At 43.0% G+C, this 12,550-nt stretch overlaps 1 protein-coding gene across 1 annotated transcript in view; it reads left to right on the top strand.

The window, feature by feature from the left end:
* The window catches only part of LOC140468137 (complement C3-like), a 125,365-nt gene that overhangs the window by 9,214 nt on the left and 103,601 nt on the right, over positions 1 to 12,550 (top strand). Inside the window, exons 4-11 of the mRNA XM_072564333.1 lie at positions 70 to 140; positions 1,921 to 2,012; positions 4,459 to 4,541; positions 6,381 to 6,468; positions 6,552 to 6,654; positions 7,496 to 7,616; positions 10,396 to 10,511; positions 10,629 to 10,775. Of these exons, the coding sequence (XP_072420434.1) occupies positions 70 to 140; positions 1,921 to 2,012; positions 4,459 to 4,541; positions 6,381 to 6,468; positions 6,552 to 6,654; positions 7,496 to 7,616; positions 10,396 to 10,511; positions 10,629 to 10,775 (821 nt within the window). The remainder of the gene's footprint in view (positions 1 to 69; positions 141 to 1,920; positions 2,013 to 4,458; positions 4,542 to 6,380; positions 6,469 to 6,551; positions 6,655 to 7,495; positions 7,617 to 10,395; positions 10,512 to 10,628; positions 10,776 to 12,550) is intronic.

Raw genomic sequence — 12,550 nt, forward strand, 5'->3', positions numbered from 1 at the left:
TAAAACCTGCATTTCAGTTCATTGTGAAAGCATACAATGTAAATTAATTGTTATTCCCTTTTTCTCTAGTTAATTACCGTTTGCTTACTGTGGACAATGAAATGAAACCCACCAGAACAGGCGCCCTGGTTGATTTTGTGGTGATGTATATTATCATGAGTAATAACAAATCTAAATCTGTTTGGCTCACGCCTCACACAGTGAGATTTGGAGCTCCTCGATATCTCGGTTTGTGAAGTTGGGGCTGAACCAGATAGGTGTCTGCTCAAACCTCTGGACAGAGCAGGGTTACCTTATCCCAAATAGGATTGCAGCTGGGCAGTGTGGTGGCTCAATGGTTAGCACTGCTGCCTCACGGTGCCAGGGCCCTGGGTTTGGTTCCAGCCTCAGGTGACTGTCTGTGTGGAGTTTGTACATTCTCCCCCGTGTCTGACTGGATTTTCTCTGGGTGCTCTTGTTTCCTCCCACAGTCCAAAGGTGTGCAGGTTAGGGTGAACTGGCCGTGGTAAGATTGCCCATAGTGTTCAGTGATGTGTAGGTTAGGTGCGCTAGTAAATGTACAGTAAGAAGGTAGGGGTGGGCTACTCTTTGGAGGGTCAGTGTGGATTTGTTGGGCCAAATGGCCTGTTTCCACACTCCAGGGATTCTATTACAGTAACAACATGCATTTATGTTGTACCTTTCAGGACCCTTAGAATTTCACAGGAATTTTATAAAATGAAATGTGCATAAAATCCAACTGAGCAAGAGTTCAGGATGAAAACAGTAAATGGTGGAAATACTGAGCAAGTCTGGCAGCATCTTTGGAAAAGAGAGGGACAGAGTTAACACTTCCAGTCCAATATATGTTCTGAAGAGTCATATCAGAGTCAAAACATTGTCTCTGTTTCTCCCACCATAATGCTGCCAGGAGTAGTTGCAGCACAAAAGCAGACATTGCTGGAGGATTTGTGGTAACTGCTACAGTGACAGACAATGGTGTGGAAGCCTGTGGATGGAGATTGACTGGTTCAATGGATTTATCGATTCAAGTGAAGCACAAGGATTGCACTGCTCATAATTCTGGTTTTGTTAAACCACAGGAAGGAAGGATTAGCTTTCTTTGTCACTGCTTAAGACAATATTGCAAATGAAACTTTAAAGATTGTACATGTGAATTCCCACAAAATTTCAAAGTTTGGTAGAAGATTTGTAGCTCGGGTGCTCGTTGTTGTGGTTCTGTTCGCCGAGCTGGGAATTTGTCTTGCAAACGTTTTGTCCCCTGTCTAGGTGACATCCTCAGTGCTTGGGAGCCTCCTGTGAAGCGCTTCTGTGCTGTTTCATCCGGCATTTATAGTGGCCTGTCTCTGCCGCTTCCGGTTGTCAGTTCGAGCTGTCCACTGTAGTGGCCGGTATATTGGGTCCAGGTCGATGTGGTCGATCCACAGACTCTATCAACAAACACATCGACCTGGACCCAATATACTGGCCACTACAGCGGACAGCTCGAACTGACAACCGGAAGCGGCAGAGACAAACCACTATAAATGCCGGAGGAAACATCACAGAAGCGCTTCACAGGAGGCTCCCAAGCACTGAGGATGTCACCTAGACAGGGGACGAAACGTTTGCAAGACAAACTCCCAGCTCGGTGAACAGAACCACAACATTCCCACAAAATGGTGCGTGGAAGAAAAGCTCCATCTTCGGCACCTGAAACTTACATTCGGATGAACTGGTATTCCTGGGTATCATTGTTAGTTGACCATACAGCTGATTGTTAGAATTGCATTCTGTGTCTTAAAGAAACAAATATGTCGGTGAAGTGTTTGGATGTATACTCTACTAGAGTGTTTAAAGAAAGCAGTTGGCTGCCATAGCCATTAATTATTTCTTCTAGTCAGGACAGAAAACGTTTTTCACTACCAATCTTTCATTCAGAATCCACAAGGTGTTATTGTGGAGAGGACTCAAGCAACAGGCAGAACTTCTGGCATAATCGGACTCAACTTTCCAATTCCCAAGATTGCAAAGTAAGTGTAAAAGGTGCTTATGGGAGCTTGGTAAAATAAACATTTTTGTTAATTCACTCATCAGATGGGAGTATTTGCCCAATTCTATTTGCCCTGGAGAAGGTGGCAGTGAGTTGCAAACTATTTGGTGTAGGGAGTTCCAGGATTTTGACCCAGTGACACTGAAGGAACGGCGATATATTTCCAGGTCAGGATGGTGAGAGGGCTTGGAGGAGACCTTATATGTGGAGGTGTTGCCATGTATTTACATACCAACGTAGTGACCATAATCAGTAAATAAGGAACACACAAATTCTGACTGTGATAAAATTTTACTGACATACTGGACATCATCTGTTCGGAATTGAACGTACTATCAAAAAACATTGTCTTCAATTTTGATTTTTCTGAAATTATTAAGAAGGGAGATGAGCTCAGAAACTGACTTATGACAACCAATCCAAGAACAAGTCTCTGAGGGAGCAGGTGTGAGAGTGATGGGAGAATATCAATGTGAACGTGAAGGAGCAATGAATGGCGATAAATCTGAGTCTGAGTGAGCAGGACTGAGTAGATGTAAATATAAGTTGCCATATTCATGTTTGGTGGTCTCCCTGTTTCATTCCTCTTTGATTCTGTAATAGTTTGATGCAACTGAGTTGCTTTCTGAACTATTTCAGAGATTAGGGAAGGATCAACCCCATTTCCAACATGGTTTGGAGTCATATGTTGGCCAGATAGATAAGGATGTCAATAGATTTCTTTGCCTAAAGTATAGTTGTGAACCAGGTGGGTTTTCAAAGCAATCATTTTCTGATCACCCTGACTGAGACCCCCATTCTAAATTAATCAATTGCATTTAAATGTCACCAGCTGTTGTGGTGGGATTTGACCATAGCTCGAAGCAGTGGAACTCAGTGACATTGCCACAGTACTCTGACCTTGACTGGGCGCTCCAGAGCTTTTATTGTTGCAGAGAAATGTCTAGGACTGTGGGATACAGAAGAGGCAAATATTGAAATGTTAGTGATACCAAACTTAGTGGTATGACTGACAGTGAAATACAGTGAAATGCCTGTGACAGGACCTAGGCCAGCAGAATATGGGGACAAGTTTCAGATGGGATTTAACACAGAAAAGTGTGAGGTGGTGTATTTAGTAGAAGGATTAGGGAGACGGGATGTAGGTGGAAAGAACAATGAAAGAACAAAGTGAATGTAGGAACTGAGGAGTTGAATTGAATTGAATTTATTGTCACGTGTACCGGGGCACAGTGAAAAGCTTTGTCTTGTGAGTGATACAGGCAGATCACAGAGTTAAGTAGCATAGATAAACAAATAATAGGTAAACAGCAGCAAAAACTAAAACACAGGTACAGGCGAATGCTAAGGGTTTATGAGTCCATTCAGTATTCTAGCAACAGTAGGGTAGAAACTGTTTTGAAACCGGCTGGTGCGTGTATTCAGGCTTCTGTACCTTCTCCCCGATGGTAGAGGTTGTAGAAAAACATTGCCAGGGTGGGATGGATCTTTGAGAACGCTGGCGGCCTTTCCTTGACAGCGGGGCCTGGTAGATGGATTCTATAGATGGGACGTTGGCCTTTGTGATTGTCTGGGCCGAGTCCACCAGTTTCTGTAACCATCTCCGATCTTCAATGGTACAGTCGCCATACCAGGTCGTGATACATCCAGACAGAACGCTCTTGATGACGCACCTATAAAAGTTGGCAAGGGTATTCGCCATCGTGCCAAAATTTCTCAGCTGCCTGAGGAAGAAGAGACATTGTTGAGCCTTTGTAACCAGTACCTCCACATGAAGAGTCCATGTTGTTGATGACCACTCCCAGGAGCTTGACACTCTCCACTTGTACCATCTCTGTGCTGTTCATGTGTAGGGGGGCATGAGTAACATCCTGCTGAAAATCAATAATGAGTTCCTAGAGAGCTAGGTTTTTCTCAGTGCACCATTTTTCCAGGTCTTCCCATCTGTGGTCTGTCTCGTCGCCATCTGAGGGGTAAATATAGATTGACCTGTTGAATGTGGCAGGACACACTGAGAGAATGGTTAGCAAAGTGCGTGGGATATGACCTTCAAAAATGAAGGCATTGAGAACTTGGACCCTGGTTTGATTCCAGCCTTAGATGACTGTCTATTTGAAGTTTACACCTTCTCCCCGTGTCTGCATGTGTTTCTGCTAGGTGTTCCAGTTTCCTCCCACAGTCTAAAGATGTGAATGTTAGATGGATTGACCTTGCTAAATTGCCCTATAATGTCAAGGAATGTACAGGTTCGGTGGGTTACTCGTGGTAAATGTGGGATGATGGGGATAGGATGGGGGGTGGTGGCTCAGTGCAGTTTCAATGGACCAAATGATCTCTTCCTTCACTGTAGAGATTCTGTGATTCAAGCCTGCTGTGTCATTCATTATAATCATGGCTGATAATTGCTTAACTGATATAATTTCCAGTATTGGAATGTGGAAGATTGCTGTGAGCTACACAGAGGCCAGCCATGTAAACTACACCACTGAATTTGAAGTTAAGGAATATGGTGAGTAAATTGGTCTATTATTTAATGTACTGGTCTATTATTTCTCTGTTCTGGCTGGTTTAAATCAAAACATTGCTAGGCATTAGTTTGAACAAACCTAGAATAAGATTGCAGTTGGAAAACCTAACCTGTCCATTTTGGCTGTGTTTGTGCAAAACTTAGTGCAGAGTATTTCAGTGTATGATGCTGAGTCAATTTGCAATGATTTTAGGTTAAAATCAAGACCTTGGCTGAAAGTATTTGGATACTTCCCTCAATGATGATGTTCACAGTTCAGGTTTATTGAATTGGCTCCCTCCGGCTAAGTTTGGTGACTGGGAGACATCGACTTTGATAAGAAGGTGGTATTTGGAAAGGATACCAGCCATTCCTGTGTCTCCACTTGATGTAGACTCTGTCTGGAAGGCCTATGGCTAGTCTCCCACTGGTCAAAAAGCCTTAAATAATGTTTGTGTAAGGTTGTCATTTCTCAGCAGCAGAGGCCCCCCCCACTTTCCCCACCCCCACCGCAAGCATCATGGAAGGCATGATAAACAAATGTGGCAGGTTTGCTGATGGTTTCCCAGGGCAGTCTCCCATTTGAAAGTGCTCAGTGCCTGATTGAGAGAGCCAGTATCAAAAGGAGTTATGTCCACAGTCAGCCATACTGTGCTCTTTCTGATGACCCTCATCTTCCTGCTCCCACAGCTTCAGCCCTGCCATTCTAACCCCCTGCCAACACATATCCATGCCCAGCACATGATAATGATTGGGCAATGACTGCCATACCAGCAGCGGCCACTGCCCTCCCAGTGGCACTGCTACTCGATACCACTGCTACCTCCAGTCAACCTCTCTCAGCAGGTGAAACTTCTGCCCCTAGGGTCCTTGAACCTGGAGAAGTCCCTCTGCTGTCAAACTATGTACCGAGACAAACTACGTACTGGTTGCTTCCATTAAATCCAGCCCATAGTGTCAAGTCAATAACAAGAGTCATAGTTTAAAAATAAGGGGGTTCTTCCATCGAATAATCCAGAATCTTCTATCAGAAATCTTCATGTACTCTGCTGTTTACATCGTTCGTCCAAAACTCTTCCAATATAAACTAATTCCCATTCGCCATATCGGCCAGACTCTTTATTAAAAGAAATCACTTTCTGGCAAATTAAATAATTACAAGTTGATTACGGGTGGCACGGTGGCACAGTGGTTAGCACTGTTGTCCTACAGTGCCAGAGACCTGGGTTCAATTCCTACCTCAGGCAAATGTATGTGTGGAGTTTGCACATTCTCCCCGTGTCTGCGTGGGTTTGCTCCGGTTTCCTCCCACAGTCCAAAAATGTGCAAGTTAAGTGAATTGGCCATGCTAAATTGCCTGTAGTGTTAGGTGAAGGGGTAAATGTAGGGGAATGGGTCTGGGTGGGTTGCTCTTCGGAGGGTCGGTGTAGACTTGTTGGTCTGAAGGGCCTGTTTCCACACTGTAAGTAATCTAAGATTATTAAACCCCTTCAAACAAGCAGTTCAAACCCATATGCCACTAGTTTAAACAGCAGGTTCTAAAATAAGTGACATTAATAAATATAGTTCATTTATATAACAAATCACAAATAATATTTATAAATCAAGATGGTGAGATGGTTTTGATAAGACCTTACATATGGAGGTGTTGCCATGTATCTACATACCAACATAGTGACCATAATCAGTAAACAAGGAGCATACAAATTCTGACTGTGATAAAATTTTGCTGGGTAGTATCTGTTCAAAATTGACATGCCATGTCTGAAGTTATGAGAGCATGAGAATCAGTCAGTAATTGTAATATTTTAAATGTTGTTTTGACTTGGCTTGTTTTGATAGTGTTACCAAGTTTTGAAGTTGCCCTGGAGTCAAAAAAAAAGTTTTTTTATGTTGACGATACGCAATTGGATGTTTCAATCATTGCAAGGTTAGTATTCTTCCTTCGGAGACCAGCTTTCCAGCAAGCTTGTTCCAATGACCATTTTAACAGATCTATTTTCTCATTTTTAGATTCGTCTATGGAAAGCCTGTTGAGGGTCGTGCATTTGTTATGTTTGGAATAATGAAGGATGGTGAAAGGATAGGCATTCCATCATCACTTCAATCAGTCGCTGTAAGTGAAAAAGCAAAACATTACTGGAATATTACCAATGTGGGATTTACCCAACTAATCACATTGACAAATAAAAAACCTCAGGGGTTCGAAGAATTAACTAAGTAGGTAACCACTTCATGAGGAAACATTGCAATGGTAAAGGATACTTATATTGAAGGACTACTGACAGTCCTTGTGTTGTGAACAGGTTCTGTTCTTTAGTCCATTCACAAGTCAGTTTGTATGTGCAGAACAGTGTAGAATAATCATTCATAAATACAAGAAGTGTTTGCTTGTACGAAGGGGCATAACTACAAATTGAGGGGTGTTAGATTTAAGACAGATGTCAGAGGCAGGTTCTTTACACATAGAGTGGTAAGGGCGTGGAATGCCCTGCCTACCAATGTAGTTAACTCAGCCACATTAGGGAAATTTAAGTAATCCTTAGATAAGCACATGGATGATTTTTGGGATAGTGTAGGGGGACGAATTGAGAATAGTTCACAGGTCGGCGCAACATCGAGGGCCAAAGGGCCTGTTCTGCGCTGTATTGTTCTATGTTCTAAGTCGAATCTTTAAAATTACACCCCTAAGTGCGACCACAATGGTAAGTGTGAACGTTTGTAAGTCAGACATTTGTGAATTGGGGACCCATTGTACAGGATTTAAAACCAGGGTAAAAGGTCAATCACACAGTGCAATGCTTTCAGACTAAATATCCCGAACCTAGTGTGGAGTGAACTTCTCAACAGGTACACCGGGCACACATCAGAACATTAGAAAGCTATTGAATAATGTATTTGATAAGGTTCTGCACTAATTGTTGGGCTCTTTCCTGATCTAAAGTATTTAATATCAGATTACAGATGGCCGAGGAGCTGCTTCCCTGACGAGTGAAGACTTGAATGCCAGCTTGCCCAACATTTATGAACTTGTGGGATGCTCAATCTATGTTACTGTTAGTGTCATAACACATTCAGGTATGTCGGCTTCATGCAGCTTACTACGGTTCTTGTACATACGATGAAGATATCTAAGCATGATTGAGTCATTAATATCTCTGCTAATGTATACATCATTCTATATACATCTGTCATAACTTTGTAAGAGCTGAACAAACAGGAGCTGGCATGGGTCTTAATCCTTGTAATTAAGTCCGCCATTCAATCCCCGCGTGATTGACCTACCTCAGCTGAATTCCCTCTTCACATTTATCTGATCTCTTTCATAGAATCCCTAGTGTGGAAACAGGCCATTTGGTCCAACAAGTCCACACCAACCCTCTGAAGACTACCTCACCCAGACTCATTCCCCTCGATTTACCTCTGTCTAATGCACCTAACCTACACATCCCTGAACACTATTTCCAATTCACCAGAACTACACATCTTTGGATTGTGGGAGGAAACCCAAGCAGACAGTTGTCTGAGGCTGGAATCGAACGTGGGTCCCTGGTGCTATGAGGCAGCAGCACTAACCACTGAGCCACCATGGATATAGAAACTGCTGATTGCACTGGAGCAATTCCAAAAACTCTTACCTTTGAAAATGAAGAAATTTAACTTCATTTCAATTCCAAGTGGCAAAGCTATAATTCTGTGACTTATTGTTCCAGTGTAATTACTAAATCTGAACTAAAAAGATAGACCCTGGTTCTTGCATTCCTGGAAAAAGGACTTTATATGCCTCAGTTGGAGAACATCCTTCATTCATTCAACACAGATAGAGGCCATTTGGCCCATCAAGTCTGCGTTGATTCTCCAAAGAACACCCCAATCTATCCATGTGAGTCTGTATTGTTATTCCACCGAATTTACACATCCCTGGACACTACAGGGCAATTTAGCATGGCCAATCCATCCAACTTACACACCTTTGGACCATGGGATGAAACTAGAGCAGCCGGTGAAAACACATGCAGACATGGAGAGAACGTGTCAACTCCACACAGACAGTCGCTCGAGGCTGGAATCAAACCCGGGTCCCTGACACTGTGAGGCAGCAGTGCTAATCACTCAGCCACCATGCCACCCCTTCTTGAAACCCTAGGGAATAGAAAGCTACACAATCTCTCCACAGAGCAACAACTCTATAGATATGAGGCTGGAAGGGCACAGCCGGTCAGACAGCATCCGAGGAGCGGGAAAGTCAATGTTTCAGGCTGAAACCCTTCATCAGGAATGGGGAACAGGAGGGAGCCCTGAAGTATATTAAGGGAAGGGGTGGGGCTGGAGGAAAGGTAGGTATGATGGTGATAGGTAGATACAGGTAGGGGGTTATTGTGATTGGTTAATGAGAGGGGTGGAGTGGGAAGGTGAGTAGGAAGATGGGCAGGTTAGGTGAGATCGGGGGTTGGGGGGGGTGGTGTGTGGAGACTGGATGTGGAGGTATTTTGAAGCTGGTGAAGTCAAGATGGAGGCCAATCTGCTGTCAGCTCCCCAGGTGAACCTCAGAGCTATTGTTGCTGATTTCTAGCATCTGCAGCCCTTACTGTCTCCTGCACAGAGCAAGGCTTTTATTTTGGTAATTTGTAACTCACTACTCGTCGATCCTCCTAATGTCCATACAGTCTGATTATGACCGATGGACCAGTGCAAAAGATTAGGGAAATATAAACTTCAGTGAGCGGCCCTCCACGACAGCCGATAGTTTTGATACCTGTCAATCCAGAACTGACTCATGTAGATCAGATTTGGCTCACAGAACTAACCATGCTCTCAGAACAAAGCTACAATTGCAAATGGTCTCCAAATTGTGCTACTTTCCTCCAGGCAAGAAGTCATATTTAGAAGAAATCTTTTTAAGTTATTCGTTCTTGGAATGTGAGCTCAGCTGGTCATGGCTAGCATCTCTTCGCTTTCCCGAACTGACTTTGAAAATCAATTGGTGCGTTTTTGTTTTGAACTGCTGCTAATCCCTGTGGGGATACAACTGGAGTGTCAGGGTTTTAATACAGATCAAGTGCTTGAGCAGGAGTTAAGAGTCACCACACTGTTACAGATCTGGTGTCACATATCACCCTGTAAAGAACCTTTCCTACTAATGGGTCAAGCAGCTTTATTTCACATTTATTCGTTCACCAACTTTAAGTTCCCCCAGCTGCAAAGGCAGCCTTTGAACTCCTTCCTTTGGAGAGTGAATGTGTGCCCCTCGATTACTCGTCTATTTCAATTGAATCAAGATTATAATGGTGCTGAAAAAGCACAGCAAGTCAGGCAGCATCTGAGGAGTAGGAAAATTGATGTTTCGGGCAAAAGCCCTTCATCAGGAATCTGCTTTTGCCTGAAACGTTGATTTTCCCTGCTCCTCGGATGCTGCCTGACCTGCTGTGCTTTTCCAGCACCACTCTAATCTAGACTCTAATCTCCAGCAACTGCAGTACCCACTTCTGCCTAGTTGATTATTACCATTGTGTCACCATTCGCAGCAAAGGTGGGAATGTTTTTATCATAAAATATTGAATTTGCAAGAAGCCAGTTAGTGTATGTTTTAAATAGGTCAGCTAGGTTCCTTAAGTAATTTTAGTCATTTATGACCAAGTTGTCACAGAGTCATAGAGGTGTACAGCATGAAAACACACCCATCCATCTAACTTGTCCATATCGATTGTATTCTCTGTTTATTTCCTGTGAGAGCAGCACATCGGTGGAAGTAACTGTGTTCTGTTTTAGTAAGCCCATAGCAGCAGCATTTGACTTCTGGTATTTTGTAAAACACCGTGTACAATTTTTAAAATTTCCTTTTTGTTTTCTGATTTAGGTAGTGACATGGTCGAAGCAGAAAAAACAGGAATAAAAATAGTCACCTCCCCGTACACCATATCATTCACCAAGACTTCCAAGTATTACAAGCCTGGAATGCCATTTGATTTAGTGGTACAAACCTCCCCATTCACCTCATCCTTTCTTTCTACACCTTAACTATATATCTTTACATAGGAATAGAATAAAGGTTTTTTTTTCTTTATTTTATCTCTTCCTTTTTTATCTGAGGTCCAAGTAACAAATCCTGATGGTTCACCAGCCAATGGAATCCCAGTGATGACCAGGGATGGAAATTACAATTCCAGGACAGAAGCTAACGGTCATGCCAGGGTGTCAGTAAACACAGGTGGACAAGCAAGCAACCTACCAATAGAAGTGAGTGCCTTAATAGAGATTCGCCGAATGGTCCAGCTCAATTAAAAAAGACGCCCAATTTATCCCATTTACCTGGTGCTGCAAGTTATTTCCTGTCACATACTGCATGTACTTTTAAATGTTGCCACGGACTCTGATTCCACCAGTCTTTCGTAAAATGCAATCCATGTGGGCATTCCCCACAGCATGGTAGAAAGGTCTCAGCTCGACTCTGCTGCCTTCAGCAAGCACCTCAATCCTGTGTCCTCCGGTTTGATAAACTCCGTGGTAAAGGGTCCTGCCCAAAATGTCGACTCTCCTGTTCCTCGGATGCTGCTTGACCTGCTGTGCTTTTCCAGCACCACACTTCATCAACTCTGACTCTCCAGCATCTGCAGTCCTCACTATGTCCTCTGGTTAGCAGCATCCGAGGAGCCGGAGAATTGACGATTCGGACATGAACCCTTCATCAGGAATGAGGCTCAGGGATAAATGCATTTATGACATGCTATCTTTTGAAAGAACAATATTATGCAATGTTCTGATGAAGGGTCAACAAACATGATACGTTAACTTTGCTTTATTCCCACACATGCTGCCAGACTCACTGAGTTTCTCCAGCAATGTTTATATTTTTGTTATATAATGTAGGTGTAACATACTAAAATCTTACTATCATACTAAATACTGCCAGTGGAAACTATCTTCATTATTGACTATCAAAATTCTTCATGACTTGAATACATCTATTCAATTTCTGCTAATCTTTCTCTGGTCAAAAGAGATTATTCAAAACTTTATTACATTCAACGTCACTCTTACAATGCAGACTTATTTTAAAGATTTTAGTATATTACACCTACATTGTATAACAAAAACCAAACATTGTTGGAGAAACTCAGCGAGTCTGGCAGTATCTGTGGGAAGAAGGCAGAGTTGACGTTTCACGTCTTTTGACCCTTCGTCAGAACATTGCATAATGTTGTTCTTTTAAAAGATAGCATGTCATAAATGCACTTATTCCTGACCCTCATTCCCGATGAAGGGCTTATGTCGGAATCGTCGATTCTCCTGCTCCTCAGATGCTGCCTGACCTGCTGTGCTTTTCCAGCACCACACTCTCAACCCATAAGTGCATGTGGGTTCCTTCTTCATTCCGAATGCACGGAACTTATTTTGTTGCTTTTCAGGGGAGGACAAAGTTGTTGGAGGTTCTCTGTCACCACGCTCTCCGCTGCATGTTTGGAGTCTAATGGCAATGCCATAACTCAGCAGCTGAGCACCAAGTCGGGAGAAATTGCTAGATCAGAGTTTTTGAGAGCCTGAATATTTACAAGGTGCAGGTGATCAATGAGACACCAGCAGATCTGTTGCTGTATGAAAAAAATACAACTGAGCTCACAGTTCAACAAGATCTAGACTGTGGAGGATATCCCTGAAGACTGGAGGTGAGGGGTAATCATTAAGCTGCCAAAGGTGAAGAACTTCAATGATTGTCACAAATGGACAGTCATCATACTGCTGTCCATTACTTGTCAAGGTCTTCAGCATGGTGTTCCTCAACAGACTGGAAGCCATTGCGGACGATACTCTTCGGGAAGAATAGAACATTTCCAGGGCTGTGGATCACGTGGTGAGCAGATATTCATGTTCAGGAGTATCGCATAACAGAACCTACACCATCAGAAGCCACTTGGGGTCCAATTCATTGATTTTTGGAAGGCTTTCAAAAGCATTCATTGGCAGCCTCTCTGACACAGCAGTGGTCCATTAACCTTTTCATATCACAGCTCCAA

The sequence above is a fragment of the Chiloscyllium punctatum genome, chromosome 46 (genome assembly GCF_047496795.1).
Source record: "Chiloscyllium punctatum isolate Juve2018m chromosome 46, sChiPun1.3, whole genome shotgun sequence".
NCBI lineage: Eukaryota > Metazoa > Chordata > Chondrichthyes > Orectolobiformes > Hemiscylliidae > Chiloscyllium > Chiloscyllium punctatum.